General features: G+C 37.9%; 1 protein-coding gene across 4 annotated transcripts in view; it reads right to left on the bottom strand.

Moving 5' to 3' along the window:
- Window positions 1–24322, bottom strand: part of ANO10 (anoctamin 10) — a 122733-nt gene that overhangs the window by 14915 nt on the left and 83496 nt on the right. Inside the window, exon 13 of one of the 4 annotated variants that reach the window (XM_082754409.1) lies at window positions 12931–13189. The exons of the other annotated variants lie outside the window; for them this stretch is intronic. Within the exon in view, the coding sequence (XP_082610535.1) occupies window positions 13139–13189 (51 nt within the window). The 3' untranslated portion in view covers window positions 12931–13138. Of the gene's footprint in view, window positions 1–12930; window positions 13190–24322 lie in introns of those variants that run through there. 4 annotated transcript variants of the gene reach the window in all.

Below are 24322 nucleotides of genomic sequence, written 5' to 3'. Positions count from 1 at the left end.
ATGCCAGAAGTATAAAATTTCCATCTCTCCTGCAACAGGCAGCAAACTTCAGCCTGAGACCCATGTCAGATGATATTAGAGAAAACGAACAACTCAGCAGTATAAACACAAAACATTAAAATATACTTGAATTATAAACCATGTGTTTAGAAATACAGTTTTCACACCAAGTGCTGGGTAGATATGTAGCAAAAGCAATCATTCTTTTTAAGGCGTTCTTTTTGAAGCTGGAATTTGCCTTTCAGTTTATCTGCCATAACAGCATGAAAAGTGAGTTTAAAGAAACTATTCAGTATTTAAATTATTTGGTGAAGAAGGACTGCTCTCAGTTCTGCCTAAGAGATAGATAAGATCTCTTCCAAGATCAGGAAGGGAAAGGATCTGCCAGGTCACCCAATTTGGTTTTCCTCCTTGCCCTAGCTTCTTGTCCTGCCTGTATCATTTCCAGCAGCATTTTCATTCTTGTATTTCTCTTCAAAGACAAGCTTTCTTCTTGCAGGATCTCTGCTATTATCTATGCACAGCCCAGTAAAAAAATTGTCAATGTTAAGCTGGAAACCAATTGCTAATTACAATAGCTTTATTATTACTATGAGGAAATCAGTTCTACAAATTTAGAGTGTATCAAAGGTCCCTCTGCCAGTACTTTCAGAATAGCATAACTGACCCAATGAATTTTGTCACCAAAGATACTTGCGATGAGGCAAGTGCCTTGTCTGCCAATCAACCCATCCCTTGGAAACAAGGAGAAAGAGGCAAGTTGTTTTCCATTAATTAAACACCACGCTAAGCATAAGTATTGATCAGTTATAGGCACTGACTTTGGTTTAAAAAAATATATTTATGCCAATACCTATCTGTCCAGATAAGTCCATACACGTACCCAGATAAGGTCAATACTTGAATTTGTTATGGTAGGTTTATGGCTTGATCTGGCTCAGGAAATTCTTGAACTGAGCACAGGCAGAGGACCAGAAAATATTACAGGGAAATAAAAACATTTGCCCTGCGCTTCACTCTACCCTAGGCACCTGCTTATTGCCACTTTGGGGCCTGGCCTAGAGAAACCCTTCATCTCACAGCCCATATGCAGACACAAACACTTGCACACAGGACACACATGGCTTGCCAACCTTTCCATTTTCATTTAAGATGCACAATTGGTTATGAACCATTACTCGCAGAGAATTGCATTAGATTGCCTGGCAAGCGTGTGTGAGAGTCAGAATAAGCTCTGAAATAGCTTGCAGACAGTTTGAAAATGAAGTAAAAGATGTTGGTTTGGTAATTTATAACTCTGCATTTCTTTCAAATAACCTAAGCTACAACAGCTGACATGGTCCTAAATTACAGATAGCACAATATTTATAAAATGACTTCGCTAACCTCTAGCAATTTTAAACAACCTAGCAAAAGATAGAGTTCTCATTTACTTCAGAATTTCAAGTCTTACACTTCCTAAGTTATGAGTGGGCAAACCCCTTTTCCTTTTTTTTTTTTTTTTTCCACCAAAGCAGTGGGCAGGAAGCCTGTTTGCTACAGGTTGGTGACCTTTCTGTTCAGAAGCGATGCAGTGCTCTGCTGGAGAAGCTTGCAGTTTTCACTACAACAACTGTGTTCCCCTGTGAGTTACCTCAGTGTGCCTATGTGCAGTACTGCAATGCCCTAGATACTCTTTCCATAGGCCCCTTTTTCAGAACTATTGGTGTAGTTATTAGAGACCCTAACAAAATTTATGCCTGTTAGTAATCACTTTATCTGTAAGCAAGGATTTATGAAATAATTCTGCAATAAAGAGATATAGGAAATTAAAGATATATGATAGCTACTACTTCCAGGTTGAAGAGTTTGGGCATTTAAGCAGCTTTGTAACAGGAAGATAAACAATGATTTGCAGATATGCTGATTTATAGGGATTTAAGGGATATAGCACTATATCCCTTGCTGATTCCCTGTCATTTTCTGCTGTCCTAATTGCACCCTCTTCCTTTGATTTTTACTTCTTTCAACTGAGAATTGCTCATGTCTGCATCTAAATCCTGCGGCAGGTAAGGGCCAAGCTTGCAGGCAGAACTGCCTCCTCCTGTTGCTCCCACCCTGCTTTTGAGGAGCAGTGGGAAGGAGAGGAGGAACAAGTGAGCACAGCCCCACTTTGCTGTGCTGGGGGGCTGGATAAAGCCACGAGATGAAACAAAGCCAAGAAATGGATGTGGTGGGCAGATACGTAGTGCTTGAGTCCAGCCCCTGCTCTAGAGCGACCTGCTTTTGCTTCAGAGGAAATCAGAGCAAATGGTGCCAGCTTCAGCATGCACCGAGGGATTAACTATTGTGATTCATGTTCAATTGCCACACTAATTTAATTCTATCTGACCTCGAGGCTTTGCTTGGAAATGTTTCTTATACATTGTAAAGTGCTTTAATGGGTATCCTGGGTTACCAGTCCCATCACATGCTTATTTCTCAATTTCGACCTGTCGCAACAACAAATATATTCTCTAGCATGCAACCACAAATATCTAGAATAATGTCTCTTCACCACATTAGTTGTAATACATTACAAGTGTGTCCTATTGCTATAGAAACGCTGCACAACATTACCACTTGTCAGAATATGTAGTCTGTCTTATAAATTTTATAAGATGACCTGTATAAAATAGGTTGCTACATCTGTCAAACAAATCAGATTTTGAAAACACTCCAGTAAGTGCTGTCAAAGGACTCTAAACAAATGTTTAAGGCATCATATGATTTTTGCATCACTGAAGTGAGTTAATATTATCCACTGAGTCACTTAGTTAATTCGCTGTGAATTTATGTGATAGTGTAAGATGGGTGGTGAGCACGCATTTCCACAGATCCTTCAGGGCAAATCAAAAAAGCAAGCTGGGACAGGACAAATAATTACAAAATACTAACAAGGCGGAGAAATCCATTTTCTGCACTTTGAGCTTGATATGTCAGTGCTCGTGTGCTTATGTTTCCTTTTTGGTACAAACAGAGTGAAAATTCTGTATTCCATACAGGATCAACAGAACTGCAAAATGCATGGCAGCCAGTTGCATCCTTTCCTAAAAAAAATAATAATTCACAATTGCAGTGAAAGATTTGTTCAAGAATCTATAGCATACACCTCTCACACACCACAGAGCACATCATTTTCCTTATTAATAGGAAATAACAGTAATTATTACTGGTTTAAGGGACCATATCAAAAGAAAAGAGGATATCCATTAAAAGAAATGGAATCGTAGGCTGTGGTTTACAACACACTATAATGAGAATGCATCTACAAAAAGGAATTCGACAGCATCTGCACACACAGATCTCATTTCCTTTTTTCCTGTCTATATGTAAACATCAACACATACTACAAGGAAAAGAGGAGAAAGCATACTTGCAAAGATAGAAGCAAATAAAGAAGACTTTAACAATGCTAGGTCCACAACTATGAGCAGTTCCAGTAAAATGTTTATATGCAAAAGGGCGTTCTCAACAATATTAATTGGATATTAAATACAATGTTCTCAGCAATATTAATTTAGACAAAAACAAAATTTAAAAAATATTACTAATAGTTTCAAAAAATACATACAACTAGGCTGAGCAAGGAGAAAAACTGCCAGAAAAAGGGAACTTATCATATATGGAAAGGGTTATTCTGCTTCTCTCCTTACTCACCAGTAATAAACAAACAAAAAAAACCAAACACTCAACACAAAACTGAGAAATGAGAAGTTATAAAATTAAGCTTATCCCAGAGGAAAACATGGCCTTTTATTTTTAGTGCTCTGACACTCAAGGAAATTTGGAAACAAACCTGCTAACAATCTTTTTTCCAGAGTAAAGGAAAATTAATTTGCAAATTTTTCTGGAATAGTCCATTTTTTCTACCCATAATATCGCATGTAACTGTACAACCTGATTTTTTTTGCAACTATTTGCACATCATTTGAACTCATGCCACTGTTTTATTGACATTTACCTTTTGAATTGTTTTATTGATACTTACAATGTGAATAAAAAGGGCTAAGTCTGAATTCTTGCACAACTTTCTACAGCAACCCTTCCACAGGCAGTCCACTCAGGCTTGTGTTAGAGGAACGAGTGGTTAAGAGTTTCAAAACTCACGTAATTCCTTACTCAGGCAGGCATGACTGCACAAAATGAAATTTATAAAACAAAATGCATGGGAGAAAATGAACTGTCAAATCTTTTCAATATTAGAAGCTGAGTGTAGGGGTTTGAGCTGAAGGGAGATGTACTCATTATTGATAAATTAAAAGGGAGACATCCAGTAAAAAATGACAAATAAAATTGAAGACTTAGCACAAAAAGAAATTTGGCATAGGCCTGATATATACAAAATGACCCAAAGTCTCTTTAAGCAGATGTAACTTTGGGCAGGACAGACAACCTGTGGGGCAATACGAACAATTTTTAAGGACAGCCATGGTCTCAAACAACATTTCCCTTCTGATCTCACCTCAGGACTTTCTATTCTTATTGAAACACTACACTAGAAATCGATGCCACATTGATATAATTGCATTGCAACTACAGGCTGATTACCTTTCAGTAGTATAAATCTCTCCGTAATTTCTGTGTATACTTAGATTTCTTTTTGCTTCCATTTCCAACACCTGTGGTAGTGTTCCCTTTTTAAGGAATAGCCTAAGATTATTGAGTAAGCAATTTCAGTCTCTGTCTGTACTGTCCTTGTCACAAGATATTAGAATATTATGTGTCACAGCCTGTCAGAAAAGAGAGATTAGATTTGGGAGAATAAGAGAAATAGAAAAAAAAATATAAGACATTTTGGAGGTAGATGGTGATTTAAAATCTAATTTGAGTAATGTTTTTAATTTTTGGGGGAGCATAATTTGTGTTTTCAATCTTATTTACAGGGAGACAGCTACAGAGCTCAATAACAGGCTGTTGGTTTTCTATTATTGTCTTCCCAACTCAATAACAACTTTTACTCTGGTAATTTTATTGCAAATTTTGCCTTTTTTAATGTACCAGTATACCCACTGGGTCACTAACCTAATACCTCAAAACCTAGTATTTTTCTTTTCTTGCTAAGAGTAAAAATAAGCTCTTCTTTATTACTGAAAAAAACAATTCAGGTATTCTGTATGAGTTTCCTAACAGCAAACTGTAAGAGAGCAGCAGAAAAATTGCCAGATTTACGTATGATGATGGTTCCTTGTCCTTCTCTAGCTGCAAGACTGTAGGTAGAAGGCATACAAGAACAAAACCTGCATTTTCCAGTTTTTCTGTTCTTTTCTACTAGTTTGTGCTTGTACTCTTCTCAAGAATGCAGAAACCACCTTTGGCCCAGCAAAGCAGCAGCAGCTCAGGCCTTCTCCTGTCCCACGTACGGACAATTAACGCTATCTATGCAGATGACAAGACTCCTCCTTTGGAAGCCTCTGAGTTAACAGAAAAGAGAAATAGGGATGCTGCCAACATCACAACTTCCCTTCATACATCCCACGCTAACTGCTCCATACTCCTCATTCTTCTTGTGCATCTTTAACTCCAGGTTAAAGGGTATTTTTTAGCAGTGGTTCTGACTGTCTGCGTAACCGAACAGGATAAAACCTCTTTGGTAAGTACCCCAGGCACTCAAGCATGTGGACTGATGCAGCCTTATCAACTTTTGATAAAAGAAATGTATCCCACTGAAACTGCCGTCTGCTGAACTTGCTTCTTGATTTTGCACTGAACTTTCTGTGACATGGGAATAAGCACAATGCTGGAAGAACAATACAAACAACACCTTAACTAAACGTTCTCTCAAGGAACCTGCAGGAGTTCCACTAAAAAGAAGTCTTTGGCTTATGTTACTGAAGGAGTGAATCTCTTCTTGATTTCTGCTCATCAGTGAAAAAAGGGGAAAGACAAGAAAATCCAACTCATAATTAAATATGTCTATGAATGCTCTTGTGTGAGATTTCTATGTGACAAACAGGAGCCTTCACAGAGGCATTAAAGGTCATCTTGTTTTGGAACCAGGTATGCAAATTCTCCTGATTGATGAGATAAGCCTAATTCTTACTAACTGATACAGAAAGTAAGCAATCGCTCCTATTAATGGTTATTCCAAAGTTTTAACTGTGTTCGCCTCAGTTTCTTACACATCTTACACAAACAACAGGAATGATCGCTCCCAGAGAAGAAAGTGTATGAACTAATTAATGGTTTGGTCTGATAATTTCAACATCACCAAGACAAAAACAAGTAAGGGAAACTCTGGGCGTGCCCCACTTGCAGAAGAAAGGTGTCTTCTTACCGCATGTGAGCATAAGTTACCCACAATTTCTCAACTTGGCAGATCAGCTATATTCTAGCTTTGCCCAATACTACTTCTTCCATCAACCCAAACCCATCTATCTTTTATTTCATTAAGATTTCACCTCACTGCTAGTTATCAAATGTCAGCTAAGGGGACCAAGCCTTTTTCAAGAGACAGGCTGATTAATTTGATGGCATCTATCAGAAAAAAACAGGAAGGACAAGGAGCTGCAAGAAGCTCATCTATTTAGCAAATTTACCTCTCCTTTCGTTTATATATAACCAGGAGTGATCCATCTTAAACAAAAAACACATCACCTTAAGACAATGCTAAAAACAATTTAAAACAAAATTTCACAGACTCGGTATCCAGTTATCCAGTTCTAAACAGAGGTTCAAGAATTAAAACAATATTAAAAAATAAAACAGAGATGAAAAACAGGGCAACTAAACTCTAAATTTTAGATTCTCCGAATGCTTGCTAGGAAAGCAAATCTTTATTTTGCAATCCATTTCATAGGAAATATAGCCACGAACACCTATTACTGGTTGAATGACCTAGGAAACTACAGAGGAGCATAATGGTTTGAAACAATTTCTCAAGTTTGCTTGTTGTCAATAGAAACAAGCAGAAGAATATCACGTATTACCTGAACTTATAAAACATTCTGTTCATTTCCAGTCCTGCTCTTCCATTTAATTTTAATGCATTTTACTGAAACTTTAAAATACAATAAAGCTTTAAAAAGAGTCCGTATTTCTTTTGTCAGGTAGTTTCCTCCTGGCTTCTCTAAGCCATTTTATGTGAGCTGGCATCTCAAAAAGCATGCTTTGGTATGCAGAGACTAACAGTACCACTGAACCTTCCCGACAGCCTGCCTCCCAGAAACACACAGACGTTATCTCACCAAAAGCCCTGCTCTGAGCAGGGCTCCCTTTTGCATATCAGCTACCTCTCATGACATGCCATGCTACCTGTAGTTCACATAATTGCACAGCAGAGAGAAACAAGGCTGAGAGGTACATGCAGAAGGACACACTCTTCTGTGTAAGCATCCAGTTATTTATATAATGGTATGACACTTTCTGTTCACATAAATGAATTTGGTTTTCACAAAATTTTTCTCTAAGTGCCGAAGACTTCAGTCTCTTATCTAACAAGGTAAACACAGAACAGCAACATAATACTGCTTCCTTAACAGAACAGTATTGAGTCTGATACTACAAGCAATGATGCAGATATATGCCCATCCGTAGAAAACTATAGCACACCTCATGATTTTAAAAATTTCCCAGCAGAACGGTACATTGATTTGACAAAAATAAAACAAACACTTCAGTTTGACACATGTTTCAGGAAGAGGAAGTTAAGGGAACTCCATTGACGTCTACTTTCTAAAGCACCTCAGAATACGTTTTAGTGCTTTATAATCTGTTTAAAACAGAACATCCTTTCCTCTGTATGGATAATCACAAATGGCCACTTTCAGATTGGAAAAATATGTTTACTGCTGCTTGTACAGCACAGCATACATTAAATTAACCACACACTAGGCAATAAGAATCTAAAATATTCTCTGTGCTAACTGATAAGGATGCTGTGTACTAATTAAACACTGACATGCTCTTTGACCGCAGCCATCTTTCTCTGAACAAAGAGCCTCCTGCACTACCCAAATGTCTTCCCGCTTTTCTACAGAAGCATGAGACCTGAAATCCAGCAGAAATACTGCATTCATGATGCACTACAGGACAATGAGAAAAAGGACGTGTGGTTATTTGTACGCTGACATTTACAGCCGTTCATGTTAAAAAATATCCTTCACGGACACGCAACATTTGATCCAGTTAACGTACTTCCTCTTTTGCTTCACACTGAAATAATCTCGTATTAGTGCCACTCTAACCTTCTTTTATTCATTTGTCTTTGTTTAATCACTTCACACTTCCATCACTCAATAGTTCAGCTGTTGTTTCAATGAGATGGCCTACAACAGATTTGCTGGCAGTCTGAACTACATGTAGGTTCTGTTCAGAATGGCATTTCCCCAGTCCTGTTCCAGGAACAAATCTGATTTAAAGAGGAAATGCAACCGTAATGAACGTATTTTATAGATCCATTTTGAGTGCATTATGATGCATCATCCTACTCTTGAGTTCTAAATATTTGCCTTCCCCTCAGGTTTGTTCTTGATATTTTCTTAACATTGTGCACACCACAAATCTCACCTTCCAGGAGGGCTAATACCAGCTATCGTTATGCAGTTTTGCACTGAGGATGCATATTCATAACAAGAAGCACAGCACAAATACTTTTTAGCTCATCCAGCCCCCTTAGAGCTTGTAGATGCCCTGTCTCCTCGTGCTAGACTAAAACAGGCTTTGAAGAAGGTAGATGATAAATCTGCATTCTGACAAAACATTTCTGACACTCCAATTATTAATGGTTTTCTCCCTTCAATGCCCATCCATACGATCATTCACATTGCCACTGACTTGAAGCAGTCTCCTCCCACATATTCACAGTTGATTAGGAGTTAGATTCGAGTCTTTCAGCAGGACTGCCACAAACAGCTTTGCTTCTGGATGTTTCTTAAGCTGAAGGGTGTGGTAACACAGCAGCAAACACTAAGGTTACTTTTCAGATGTCAGGACTACAGAATTTTCTGAGGGTGACACTGTAATGAACACTGATGTGTGTACCTGGGTAAGTACCGACAGGTAGCTCTTTGCAAATTGTGATCACTTGCTATCCAGTTAGTCTCCTTCGTGACAGGCTTTTATTGAGTATAATTATCTTGAGTAACCAAACATCAAAAAGAAAAAAAGTATTGAGCCCAAGAACTTCAAGCACATGTGCATCCATCTGGACAAGCAAACAACACGACACAAAGATGCACTTGCATTGACAGGATGCATTACTACAGAATAAACATTAAGTAATTCTTTAAACCTCAAGATAGAGTCTGAATTTCAGTCGTGGCCAACTGTGTCCTAAAAGACGCAGCTTTCACGGTGACAGTTTGTCTCCCCAAAGTTACCTGGCTCAGGTGTTTGAAGGGCAGGGGCCATGGCGAGACCATGAAGTAACTTTCCAGCTAGCAGCCAATTTCAGCAAAAGTTATCAATTTGCAGAAGCCTGAAGGATATTAAATACCTTTTTTGACCTCATTTTTGAAAGTTAGTTACTTGGGAGGAAGGGAAATCCAAATCAGCACCCTGTCATTGAGAGCACAATTGTAACACAACCCCTTCTGCTAGGCAGTAAGCGGCTGCCAGGTGTTTAATCAAGCTGTATGCACAGCTGTACGTAGGCTCAGGAAAGACAGAACATAAATCCTGAGGAAATTGGGCTTCATTAGCTCTGCTAAAGCAGACTGTGGTAACACGAGTACATGAAGCTGAAGTTTATTGTATAAGAAATCGGGCCAATCGCCTTCACAATATCTGCCCCCATGCACACTTGAGAAAAATCCTTTCATTCCCTTCCCTGGTTATAACCTGCGTTTATCGGAGAGCTCTGTTATTTTCACTAGTCTCTCAGCACACAGGTATTGAATTTTCAGATTTCTTTTTAGCTTTATCTGATTTATTGGACTGTGAGGCTATATGCAAAATAAGTTTTCTCCCTTTTTGTCTCTAAACAAAAGTTATTGCTCTATCGGAGAGCAAGCAAGGTAAAAAAAAAAAAAAAAAAAGTTTAGAACATTAAAAAAATTAAAGCAAGCATACGACAGAAGGAAACTGTCAACAGCAACAACAGAAATCAGAGTAACTACAGCTCACTGCTTTGATAAACTTGAGAACACTCACAGTTTATAGAAATTTAGCTCTCCAAGGAGCCAGGAGAATAATATCTGCCATGGCAACCAAACAGAGCAGTCTTCTGGCACCTTCTGAATGAGCATTTAGGAGGAGATTAATTCAATACTCCGAATGATGAAAGGGCTCTTGAGATCCATAACTGTCTCCCACAAATTACCCTTATTGTACAACTGGATGTTTAGAACAGATTGCACATTATCTATATTGAACTAGAGCTTTCACAGCAAATTTATACGAAATAGATTAAGCCCACATGATGTGTCACACTATTTTCACCCACTCTTTTCGGTGCATTTACAAAAATGAGTATTTTATTAAATGGATCGCTGCGGTTTTGCAGGATTTATTTTTAAGCTTATTTATATTTAGAAGCTATTGTAAACCTTTTTACTATACAACTTTGAAATTTCTGAAAACATGTAAAAGCATAAAAAGCTACAAGAATTATTTACAGTATAGTATATGCATAGCAGAAAGACTGCCACAGAAGTGAGCATTGTCTTTTTTTTTATGCATTTCATGTTTCACATAGATAGTAAATTCAAGTGATGGCAAACCTCAATAAATAATTATGCATCTTCCTATTCAAACCATTTATTTTTTTCAGCAAATGCAGTACCTGATGAGCGCCAGACAGCTCACTGGAGACAAGCAGCTTTTACAGAACATTTCAGAGGAGTATATTAAACATCTAGCTGCTTCATCACAATCCAAATTACTATGGAATTTAGCCTCCCAGGATTAAAGTAGTTCAGTATTTTGTTTACTGATTTCCTTATAGTACAAACAATCACACTGTATGACTTACAAAATAGAAGAAATTTGTAATAAAAGAAGATTTGTAGTGAGAATGCACTTACAAACAATTCTAGCATAAAAGATCTATTCAGCTAGCTTTAGGAATGCAAAAGCATGCATTGTCTCTTCTGAGACCACTATAATAAGTTCTTCTCCGCAGTTGTTGTTCTGGCAACATTGAAGACATAGTACTTCACTTACTATATTAAGTGAATATCTTGCCAGTTCTTTGCAGATATGAGTAATACCCGGATTGCATCGACTGCCGCGGAAGAGATACACCTGAAAATCAGTGTTAACCAGTCTGATCTAAATTATTCAAGATTAAAGATAACAAATATAATTGATTTTGTTTTGTATCTGGCCACTAGATTACTCGATGCAACAATAAAAGGCTCCTGGCTGAATACAGAAGGCCTCCTCTCCTAATCTCTAGTACAATCTTATAAAGAGATGGTATATTATTTAGTAAGTATTGCTAACTACCATTCAGAAACATTTAAGATATCATACAATGAGTAAAACACTAAATTTTTAAAGTGAAAAATCTAAAGAACAGGGGAAAATAAAGTTATTATATGCAATTTTTAAAGCAGCCTTGAAATGAAAGGTGAACTCCTCAATAATTTCCAAAGGCCACACTTAATTTTCAGTGACATACAGCGGAAGTCAGACACTTAATCTGCTAGACCATTTCTGAAAATCTTAGTTGGGTTTTTGATTTCATTCTTGTATGTTATTTCTGCAAAATCCCTACCTTCAGAACTCAGAATACGTCAGGGCGTCACCACAGAAACAAAAATTGGTGAGTACAATTACAATTCTGAAGATCCAAGTTATGGAGAACTACCATTTATTTGCAAATGAGGTGATTCTTAATTTACATTGCTTAAGTATCGACTGTACTCTAGAAGGAACTGTGTATCCTGAATAGCAAACAGCATGTAAATCAAGGCGCAACAGTCAGGCTCTAAACAGAAGGGATTTGCTTAGCCATGAAACAGCAAAAATAAAAACAAATGTAGGTAAAGCAGCCTCACTCACTATCATCTAACATCACAGATGGAGGTAGGAATAAAAATAAAATCACACTGCAACTCTAAATAAGGATCCAGAGCACAAGGGGCAGAACTGTGGTTTGGCAAGTTCCCTTCGGTTTACTATTTCTCAGTTGTGTCTCACTTTAAAATGACTGTATCCCATTACAAGCCTTCAGTCCCCATTTTGGTTTTGATAATTAAGACTGTCTAAGTGTTAGGTCTTTAAAAACATCACAGGGGAAAAAAAAAAAAAAAAGCAACTGTGGGTTAGATCTCCTGGGAGGACAAGGCTCTTGAATCTAATGGAGTTAGGCTCATTGCAGCTGAAGACTTTTGTGCTTCTCAACTTGTAAAAAGTAATGAAGTGAAACAGATTTGTGCATTTCTTTAGGCTCAATGGGAACGCTACACAGGTTTTAATACCTGTATTTTAGAAAACAATTGAGGCTTTCAAAATTATTACAATGATAGCTCTCAGAGATGTATATCTGCTGATTAATAAACCTCCCAAACAAACCAATCTTTTCTGCAGAAAGAGAATTAAATAGGTTACAATTTCAAGTTAATATTTCCATGGAATTAGAAACTGTAATTTGAAAAATCTGTCTCAAAGGATTTGCAGAAGTACTTACATTATTTAGTAAACCACTTCTTCCCAATTCAACTGCCTCAAGATCATTATTTTCCAAATCTACCATTCACTTTACAAACAAGCTAGACAACCTCCAAAACGTGTTAGGAATTTTAATGTGCACATTCATGAAATAAAATGTCTAAATAAAGAGCAAAGAATCGTTCACAAACTTGCAACCTGTCCCAATAACATATTGCTTTGTCCCCCATCAGCTTAATCTTTTCTGAGTCTTTATGCCTGCATTCATCCCCCCCTTCTCTTATAAAGCGAAGGGAAGGGGTGGGAAGGGACGGGAAAGGAAGGGAAAAACACAAATGTCATTGTTAAAATAATCTTTCCAGTTTGCCTCTTCAATTTTACAATCTTTCTCTCTGGCTTACTATTCCTTTGTGTGAAACTAACTTCTTCTGACTTTCAGAATTTTTGTAATAAAGTCCTCCTCATCCACTTGCTCCATTATAGCATGGAGAAGCTAACTCTTCTCACCCTTTTACCAAGGAAATGCTATCTTTGCTTCTTTGCTAGCATGCTTTTCTCTCAGAAATCACTGTTCTCTCATGTCGTCACACAGGTATGAATAGCTCTCCGTGAACATCTGTAAAGTACACAGGGGAAAAAAAAAAAAAAAAAAAAAACACTTCTGATGTATAAAGGACATTGCATAAAACCCTGATCAGGCATTAGTGAGTCATCATGATCATATCTTCTGGGGCGACTGAGAGCTGTTCATTAGAACGAACGATGATTAGATGTGTTGAAATACCTGTTATTTTTTCTCTGCACCCTCCAGAGCCTAATTTTTGCTCTAATACTGTACTTTAATGTAATAAGTGTTAGATAATCTTAGCTATAGATATCACTACTTGTCTTCTGTAGTAGTCACAGTGAGAAATTAGACACACAGCACGAACTGCAACATATTTAGAATATGGTGTTGGGTAGGGTACGTACTTTGTAGGAGTGAGTTCTTCTCGTGACCGAGCAAAGATGTATTGAGAGTTATACAGCACATCAGGAAAGTTCTGTAGCTCCAGGTACTTTGAATGAATGCAAAAATCTACATTTAGTAAGATGTTCTCCGAAGCCAACCTTGTCACTTAAGCACCTTTCTTGTCCTTAGGATGACAGCCGATTGTTGCCTTGGAAACAAAGCCTGCTCTCTATCCTGTTCATTTAAGGGGATTCAGTCAATTTGAAGACAAAATCCCAATTGCTAATTTTATACCTGCCATGGGTACAAAAGTTCTTAAGATTAGAGCTGAAGGAGTTTGCTTGTAATAGCTGTTATCTATTTTGCCAGTTTGTTCTTCTGACAAGAGTGTACCTGTATTTTTTTCCCCACTGCTCTTTGTCAAACTCCATCATTCTCGTGTGCTCCTCCGCATGAAATTCAATTGCTTACTTCCCTTCTGTGTAAGGTGTTTATGATAATAGAAGAAGCAAACCCGAAAGTGAAAATGAAAAGATCTTAGGCATAAACAAGCAAATACATGGATACAAATAATTCTGGTCCTAGCATTCTGTAAACTGAACCAAGATATTTCTAAATAAAACAAACAGGATAAGGAAAAAAAAAAAAAAAAAAAAACACACAAAAAAAAACCCACCAACTATGCTCTATTTTAATGCATACAGTTTGTGTGTTTGTGTTTGTTTAGATAAAGTGCATGCAAAAAAAACGAGGAGTACCGCCTGAAGAGACATTCCAGTCAGTTATTTCAGTCAGGCCACATTGTTTAAATACAGCTTAATGAAAGACACAAGCAGACACCATAAAGCAGGACCTTTGATAGGGATGATACTCATGTTTTCTGAAACTTAAATTCAGCCTTGTGTTAATACGCCCCATTATTCACCCTTAATTAAATTATGACAGATCTCATTTCGTCCTTTATTTGCTCAAAATGTAAAGGCTTTCATTTTCAAGCAGGATTTATATTATGGACCAAGCTCTTAGCAAACATCTCTCCGTGCAGATACTCATACTTTACCCTAAGGGAGACTCGTCTCTAGATTCTCCGTGTACAGTTAACAGAGAGGGGGTAGGTGCCAGAATAGATGGCTTGTAATTCAGAACAGGAACCTAACCTTGAGTTATCTTTCAGACGAAACCTTTTCAACTTATCTTTTTCAAGTAGCAGGACAGACTAGCATATCTAAAGCAAATTCTACCAGTATGCCTATATGATATTCTGTGCAGATACAGCACTGAGGATTTTTGCTTTCACTAAAGACTGTACTTCTGTTTACTTTTAATTATATTAGCCACGGTATCAAAATGCTAGTGCTATGCAAAGATTTCCAAGTAGTTACAACGCTTTTACACTGTTAAAATAATTTTTCTTCTTCACAAGCAAGAGGCTCCTGAATTGTATAACGACCCGCTGACCTCAACAAATTAGGGTGTATGGGAAATATCTGCACGTGGATACAGCAGGCATTAGGATTGTCCTTAGATGGTACAGAAATGCTGTTCTTTGTCCAACAGCCAAAGCAGCTAACAACTTTCCCATACAAAAGTGCAAGAATTTTAATCCAGTAGCATGCATCTTCTCAAAGCAGTACAAGTATCAAGCTCGTTGCATTTGTGCAATGATGCTCTTATTATTTTGGAGCCATGTTTGGAAAATAAGATTGGACTGCCTCACACGGTTTACAGATTCACAATGTTTCTGTAAAGTTATTTTTCTTTTCCCTTTTAATAGTGACAAAGCACAACCACATAGCATTCATCATCCATCCAGGCTTCAGAAACTGTGGTTTCCATTCAGCTGAAAAAAAAAAAAAAAAAATAGAAAGAAAACACAAGACACTGGCTTGGCCCTCTTACAACTGCATTCTCTACTCTCAGCCACTGAAATTAAACCAGACTCTGTAACAATATTCCAGGGCTTAATCTATCCAAATATAATAAAAAAATTTCACATGACCAGCCTAGCCTTTCTAGTCAAACTGCAGAACTTCTGTCTCAGAGCCACATGCAAGTGAAGGTTATTTTACAAGAGGCAGAACAGCCCATGCAGATAAAGCTGTGTTTCCACATAAACCTTTGCAGTACCAAGACCATAGGCTGTATATATACCCAAAGGGGGGAGCAAAACAAAAACCAACTCACAAATATTAAAGAAAGCCTGAAATTATAAATAGTATTTGAATAAAACAGCTGCAGAATGATTCAGTATCACAATTACTATCAAAATTGTTACTGACAGGTTAAGTCAGAATTACAAAAAAAAAAAAAAAAACAGTAATAAAGGGCATAAGGTTATGGACACAGCTATATGCACACGCAGGTGTACAAGGACATGCATACATAGAGAGGAGTCAGCACATGAGAAAAATAAAGATGCACTTCAAACAAAAATGAAAAAATTCAGAGTTAACACTTCAGCAGATGATGGCAGGAATTGCTCGTTAATTTTTCTACTGGGAAGACACTGAAATTGCTTGATTTTGGTATCAATGCAAAATTAAAAATCAAATGAAGGCATGTCTTAGAAGCATGCCATTTGCAGCTACCTTTCCTGTCACTCCTCCAACTCCCTCCACTTTGAATTTCAGGTTTGAACACTCGATTTTGTTTTCAGGAGGCTTTCTTTCCACATCAGAACATTCTGCTCTCATTGAAATGAAGGCCTTGAGAAGGGAGTATTTTGAGAGCTACAACCAAAATGTGTGTATAATGAGCGTAAAGTAAATACAATTTAATCTAGCTGAGAGGCCCGAACGTTTTATTGAAATATTGAATATTGTGATGAGTGAACAGTGCAATTCAGAACAGATTCTTTTATTCCACAGTTCTTTGTTTGTTTCCTAATAAAATCAATATAAACAAACTGCCTAGTGGATGGAGCAAGGCTAGCATGGGTACTTAAATGACTTTTTTTCAGACCGTTTCTTTCCCTGGATTAATTCCATTGTCACTGCGTGTAGAGCTGTGGACCACTCATAGTGGCAAATAAATGGATGTTTTCAAAACACTTGCTCTATAGGGACTTCAAAAATTCCTAACAACCAATTAGAGCTCAGGGTGAACTGCAACGAGGCAAAGAGTACATTTATTACACCAGGGTCATGAAACCCACTGTGTTACAGCCTAACAATGTCTTTTCCCATGGAGGTCATAAACATTAAGTAAAACAAAGGAATGCAAAACTGAAAATATCAATAGAGTCTACACACACAATGAATAAAGACAAACATCCTTTCAGAATAAAGCACACTGGACAGAATAAGAAGAAAAACTGGTACAAAAATTGGCAGATTAGGGCATGAATAGGAGACCATTTTTAAACCAAACAGTCTCCATATATTACATTTAATAGTCGGGGACTCTTTTTGTCAGATAAAGGTAAGTCTGGCTGCAGATTGGACAGAACTAGAACATGGACTTAACTTGTTTGGCCCTTATTTACCCACAAACTGAGTACCAAGGACACAATATTTTCCTTTACCTGGTTCTTTAACTTATATTGCATGGATTTTGCTGTTGATACACTTGACACCCATAATGTGATATGGCTGTCCTTGAGTCCCAGCTGGAGAAGGAACAACCAGCTCCCCATTTCTGTATCAATAAGGAACCAGCAAGACCTTAAACTCTGAAGTTTAAGAATTTGGGTGCATTGTAAGATGAACTTAGACTACACACCTTGAAAAACAACCCATTACTTATTACAACAGGTAAATAATTATTCTTCTTGAACTGTCCACAGAGACCCCTCTCTCAGTGACCAGCCATCAGTTATCACGTGCACTGGAGGCGTGCATGAAATGTTATATTTAGGCAGAACAGGGGCTGCAGGTTGGTTTCATGGGGCAATCTTCCTAGACACAGGAAGTCAGAACAGATTTGTGTATTTTCCTCAAGGAAAACACTCAGTTTGCACCACCCTAGCAAATCAAAAAAGGAGTCACAAACTAGTAAATGAGATCCTAACAACAGCAAGGTGACAACCCGTAAGTTTTGTGGCACTAATGCAGGAAAATGGGCTGCTTTCCTATGGCCAAATGTTCCCTCACAGAGGTAATGGAAAGCCGTGCTTGCTGCAGGACCAGCCAACAGGCTGACCCAGCAGAAAGTGCTTTTCACAGGAAGCTAGTGGTTAACACGAGACTGCCAACGGGCAGAATTGCCTGCATTTCACTTAGCAAGTCAGGCTCCATAAAATTTTGTGCTTTGTTTCATGGACAAGAAGGTTGTGAACTGAATCTCCCCCACCTTTGAGAGACATTTTGAGGAGAGGCCAAGAGATGAAAGAGAGCACTCCTTGCACGTCTGAATCAAACCTTTCCAATAACTTAAGGAGAGGAGAACACCTTGTAGAGCTATCATCTGTTTTACTTGTTAGAGTTACTGGATACAGTGATTTCAACCATTTAACTCGTAATATAAATTAAATCTGGCACATTGTGAAGAAGGTGCTACTGCTATCTGACCAAAGAATGAGAGTCATGCTCTTACTGCTACCATTAAAATGTGCTTCTCCGAGTGGAAAAGGTTCATTATTAAACACCTTTTGATCTTGCTCTTAAACCATGATGAATTAAAAAGGCCTCTGCAGATTTTTCCCACCTTAGGTTTTTTTTCCACCCCCTAGAGAAATATCTATACTTCTTTTTGCAAGAGAAGTCCAGTTAAATCTTCAGAAGATTTTACTAGCAATATCAAAAAAGCTAACAAAAGCTGAGCTGCAGTTCTCTTTTCCAAATTAAAAGCAAAGAAATGCTTAACTGGCCTGTATGTGAATAACAAGTCCCTCCGGCTGGGCCTAAAACCTCCTGACCATTTCAAACAGTATTGAAAATATATATTGAAAAATATATTTAAAAGTATATACCTCTGCAATACAAGGTATCTAAGCTGCTCTTTTAAACTGATATTCACTTTGTCAAAAGAAAATTCAATTATTTTCTTATCTGATTTTGTTGTTCTTCCATGTCACTCTATTTCTGCTGAATATAGTCGTATGTACACCTCCTGCAAAACTGCTGCTACTAGCGTAGAAATAATTTCGATGCACATTTCTGAAGCGTGCTCTCTGTTTCTCTGCTGGCTTCAGGCGAGTGGTGGCTGGTTTTGGAAGAACAGCCAGTGACCCCGAGCACCAGGGAGCCCTTATGTAACGTGCTTATGCACCTTATGTAACTTCCATATACTGTGACAGCCAAGTGATCGCCGGGATATTTGACGAGCCGACAGCTCTTCCTTTCCAGCTCTCACTACCTGGCTTTTAAGGAGATATTCGGAAGAAAAAAAAACTACCAACAACCTCTGACCTCCCTTGATTACGTACACTAATGGCATTGCACTGACTAACAGCTGAAACAGAAGAGTTTCTGCTTTTCTGATATTTTCATCTATATCTCCTCCAAATAGAGCCAACATTAGAAAACCACAAGTTACGTTTCCTGACTGGTATCAATGCAAAAAACAAGACACTTTGCTCTTCAGAAAGTTCTACTCGTCTTTTCTAGAGTAATTGTACAGTACACAACACTTTTTTTTTTTTTTCCTATATTTGCTTATAATTATTTACAGCTCGCAGAAAACAGAATTTGTAAAAAATTTTTTTTCAGAAAACTAAAAATGTAAATTAATTGAAATCACACATTCTGGTTAGCAAAAGCACACTGATGTAACAAAACATCCTCCTTTTGCAGCAGTATTATTATATTTACACTGACTTATAACAAAAAGTATTAAGTAATATTGTAAGTATAATACAACTAGCATTTTCTTTAAGTGTCAGCTATAAGCAAGTAGAAGTACTATCTTAATCTTGTCATCTAAATTGGGGCCTTAATTGTGAGATTACCTCTCTTTAAACTCATCAACAAAACCACAACACAGAATTTGAATTCAGAAAGTAGCATTTAACTGTAGCATGCCCAGAAACACTGGACAGAGGATGTAAGATAATTTGGCCTAAAAAAACTAAGAAGCTTTGGGCATTAAAACAGACTCTCAAATGTTTATCTTAGTGCAACAGTTCTGCCCTCAGAGCTACCCACTGCGATTAATGCTTGCTGGAAAACATGATGCACACAATACACGAGTAAACAGATGGTAACTTTTAAATGCATCTACTCCAGGGAAAAGTGGCTGCTTATAATTAGCTGAACTTTTCAAAAATTGCCTATTGTGACTATAAAGATGCCTTTAAGAAAATAAGGGCACACAGTAGTTACAAAGGAAAGATGTAACAATTCCTATGCAGAAAGCGTGGGCTGCAGGAATCTGGCTGTAGATTACAGAGGTGCTGCCACAACTCCATAACCAAGATGTCCCCTTGAAACCCAAGAAATCCCAAACAGAAGAAAGACACAACCACTTAGGACTTGAGTCCATCCGTCATAAAACAAAGGCCTGACTCTTCTACATATAACTGCCTAAAAAGCCAATATAGTTAATAATGGAATAATTAATTTATATTTATAAACCCATTAATATTTTAGATGTAAAATAATTTTTTATACGAGTAACAGGTGAAGATACCCAAATATATTAAGCGACATAAACTTTTCTTCATCAATACAATACTTCCTTCTACTATAAAGTCACCAGTTTGGAAGGTGGTCTTATAAGTGCTTCAGTCCCACGTGATAAACCTGACTTTAGGTTGGTTGGTTGGTTTGTTTTTAAAAAGAAACCAAATGTTATTTGTTATGCTGTGCTACAATGGATCTGCATTCTTCAAAAACAAAACAGGCTATGAGATTAATCACCACCAACTTCTGCATATGTCATCTAAAGATAACTACCTATTTGAAAGTTCTCAGACTTCTCAGTTTTTTGGCAGATTAAACAACTCTACCACAAAAGAAAATGAGAGACCAAAGTACGCTCAGGGCAACAGCCCCGTGGTGGAAAGAAACAGAGTAGGAAAAGTGATTCATGCAGCATGCCATAGTGGAAGATCAAAAGCTAAAAGAACCTTGCCAATTTTAATTTTCCCAAATCTAGTCATCTGTCTGGCTCCTGCACTGTTATTAGAAAGGTAACCTTGCTTCCAAGAAAGACTTCAGCCACTTCACATTATTTGGCCATTTATGCATAGGAAAAAAAGGAATTATCTAAAACCCTGAAGCACAAGTTTTAAGTATACTCATTGTTTTAAAGGAAATTTGCAAGTATCATTAATAAGTTAAAAGTAAATCAGGCAGTCATATTTTCCACAAAGCCCATGAAATAAAGTTATGGAAACTCAAATTCACAGATTCCAGAAGCCAAAAGGATCTCAATGATAATTCAGTCAAACCCCTCCTCTCATATATAAAAGCTAAAGAATTTTTCTAGGAATAGGAGACCACTAAAGAATACAAGCAAATTGCACCTGGCTTAGAAATCAAAGCTAAGAAAATTCACTGGAAAGTAGAAGAATTTTAGGAGGATGCACAACACCTACTTGCCATGTTTTCCTGCTCCTTCCTGACATTTTCTGTGGCTTCTGGTAGATATTGCATGCCATCTTTGATAACTGATAAATGTTTCTTTTCCACCCAATACAACTGTTCCTGATACACTCCATTTCTAGTCTGGTCCAGCATCCATCTCTTTTCACAAATACAAAATGATACCTACTTTATGTAGGCAGGCAATTTCTAATTACAGCCACTGGGCCATGTTATACTCTTATCAAAAACATTAAACCCCAAGCAAAAGCCCAAATGCAGTATGTTATTCAGCTGTGGGACCTGAGCAGCTTAGGACAGTAATTTGACTATGAGTCAGTCACCTGCACTGCCTGCCAGGTGGGTGTCCCTGTAAGACTCCTCAAGAGCCAGAAGCTTTCAAAGCCTGAAAGCTCTGTATAAGAACTACTCTAACATTAAAAAAAAAGTGCTACTAAGTCTTATGTACAGTGTATTACTTATGGACATTGGGCAATTTAAACAAAATTTATGCATATAAAACACGTTACTCCTCTTGTGCTATTCAGACAAGAAACTACACATCATTTCAGGAAAAAATTGCCAATACATGTATAGCAAAGACTTGTTTAATTGGTGTGCCTGTAAACCACCCCAGTGATGTGGCAGATACAGATCAGGGTGCTATTCTTCATGCAATAAAAAGCATGAGTATTCAAGGCACCACCCGTAGGCACTGAGACTTCCCATGTTCAAGATGAATAAAAGCCCAGTGGCTGGAGACACAACATGTATCACGCTTGAAACTTGTTCTTAGAATTGCCATGATCAGTCTGTGCAACACGTGGAGAGACTCTGTCAGGGAGCAAGTATCCTCACTAGCAACACATGGGCATCAACCCCCCTTTTATTTTTTTTGGTCTCTATTTCAGGAATTCTGTGTACTGCTTTTGATCTCCAGCTGGTCTCAGAAAGAGTTTTCCCTGTAGACAGGATGACAGAGAAGCCACCTTAAAAAAAAATAAAATAGCAGAGTTGATTTTCTTTTTACTGGGGGTGTGAAGCAGTTTTTGCAACCAATACTCCTTTGTTTGCTTAAAAATCACCTCAAATTCTTTTGAGTATTATAAAGAGAATTTCATTATCCAATCATGGTAAGTACGATCTTTTGGAATTCTTTTCTTTTGAAGTAATTTTGACAAGATGAGATTTCATTTTGTCCCTTGCTCTATTCCTTCACCTTTTTAGCAATAGGCACAGCCATTATGCAGAAGTCTGTAAGTGCAGGCACACGAATGTCCTTTTGAAAGCTGGTTAACAGAGTTCCTGAAATCAGGTCTCACCACGCATTTCACTCTCATTTGTATGGGAAGTGAAACAGCCTCTCCCCTTGTATTCAAACCAGTTCATATGTAATTGGGGTCCCCCACAGGTTCTGAAACTCTGAAGAACGGATCTAACTGCAGCACTGTACTAGTAGGAACAACTTTAACCTAGTTTTATCCTATCCCCTTACTCCAGGTTTCCTTCTTGAGATCACTCCTTGTCAATGATCCGGGATGTCAGGCAAAAAACAAGGACTAAACTGACTGATGTTCATTCCAGCAGCAGGCTCCAGCTCAGGACGTGAGAAAACCAAAACCAGTTACCTTTCCAGGGTGGCTTGGCTGTTACAGAAACATAACTGAATGGACTATTTCACCCTGGAAACAGTCACAGAGAACAAATGGATTGCTGGAAAAGGAAATTACACCAGCATCCCGGGAGGGGTACTGTTTGCACACTCAAAGGCAAAAGAAGCAAAGGTATCAGTTACCATCAGATTATTCTCATATTTATTTAAAAGTCTGTACTGATACAGTTGACTCTCAGTGGTCACATACTCAAAAGTTTAATCTATAAACCAGGCAGACACGGTGTCATCTCACTGTCAGCTGGAAAGTCACAAATGGGGACACAAAGCCTTCTCCATCGAATTAATTATAGGTTTTCTTTTTTTCTTCCTTTTTTTTTTTTTTTTTTTTGAAGGATCATCATTTATTTTGGTTTTGCCACACTTTTGCATTAAATGGAATTTCCAAAGAAAGGACCAGAATTAAGGAATTCGTGTTTAAAATACACTGGCAAAACTATGTGTGAAGACAGCTTGTTCTCCTATAGGGTGCAAGTCTCCCTATGTTTAAAAAAAAAAAGTGCTATGAAAATATAATGAATCTTGCATTACACTTGTATTATATCCCTGCAGCTACCAACCGCATGCAAATGGCACAGTAAGACATGTTTGGAGGCATTCTGATTATTCGTGGGGGAGAAGCTGCATTTGCAAAGCTAAATTAATAAGTTTGGGCTCTTATAATAACAAACCAGTAAACAATTATTAGCAATGGTGCTATTTTAACATCATCTGTGAGTTGTCCGATTATACAAACCAGTAAACTAGCCACACATTTTTGCTGGAAAAATGAGACTTTGTTAAAATTAGCAATGTTTCTCCCAAAAATATAATTTTAAGGTTTTGGGAGGTTAAAACGAAGTGGGTGTTTTATTTCATCTCATTCTGTTTTAACTGAAATTCATCGTTTGAGCTCAAGTTTCACCAGGCTTTCTGACTGGCTGTCTTGCACATCTTTGACTAGTTGAATGAACTCTTTTCATCTCTGCTATTTTGTCTCTCCTGACTGCCTGCAGGCTTGCATTTGCTCAGCATTGCCAGCAAGCACCGAGTAAGCTTCTGCTTTTAGTATCAGCAGTGTTTTGAGGGTAGTCCTGAAGCTACACATCCTCCTTTTTGAGCCCTCTAATTCTAGTAATTATAACACTGAATGAGTTCCCATTTTGCAAGATAAATAAGCAGTATGTTAAGCACTAACAACTCATGTTCTGTGTTAAGTAGTAAAAAAAAGGATCTTGATCTCCTCCTCCTCCCACTATAAAAAGACATTTCTGAGGCTCACTGCTGGTTCAAGCAGCTATGTTGGCCATCACGTCCCCAGTCACATTCGGAGACATATGACATAGAAGTGGTAAAGCTCTGCAAGAACAGCTTGCAGTGGTACAAGCAGCAGCAAAGATGCTGCCCAATGCAGAAGAGCCCTAAGTTAGAAGCATTTCTGTTCTGAGCTACAGAAGGGTGTTGTCAAAGAAGCTAAGGAGTCCCACAGGACAGTGGCCAGATGGGCCAGCAGACTCAAGCTTGGTGTATACTTAACATGATTAGTGCCAGCAGGATGGACACAGGTGAACAGATGGACACACTTCTTCAGAGGGGGTGCTGAAAGACTTCACTCAGCAGAAGGAAAAGGTATTCCTGTTAAAAGACGCTGGCCACTGAGTGCTAGAACACCTTGAGGAAGGA

Source organism: Aythya marila (assembly GCF_965140915.1).
Source record: "Aythya marila genome assembly, chromosome: 2".
In the NCBI taxonomy this organism is placed as follows: domain Eukaryota; kingdom Metazoa; phylum Chordata; class Aves; order Anseriformes; family Anatidae; genus Aythya; species Aythya marila.
The sequence above is the reverse complement of the archived record's forward strand: the minus strand, read 5'-3'. Positions and strand labels throughout refer to the sequence as shown.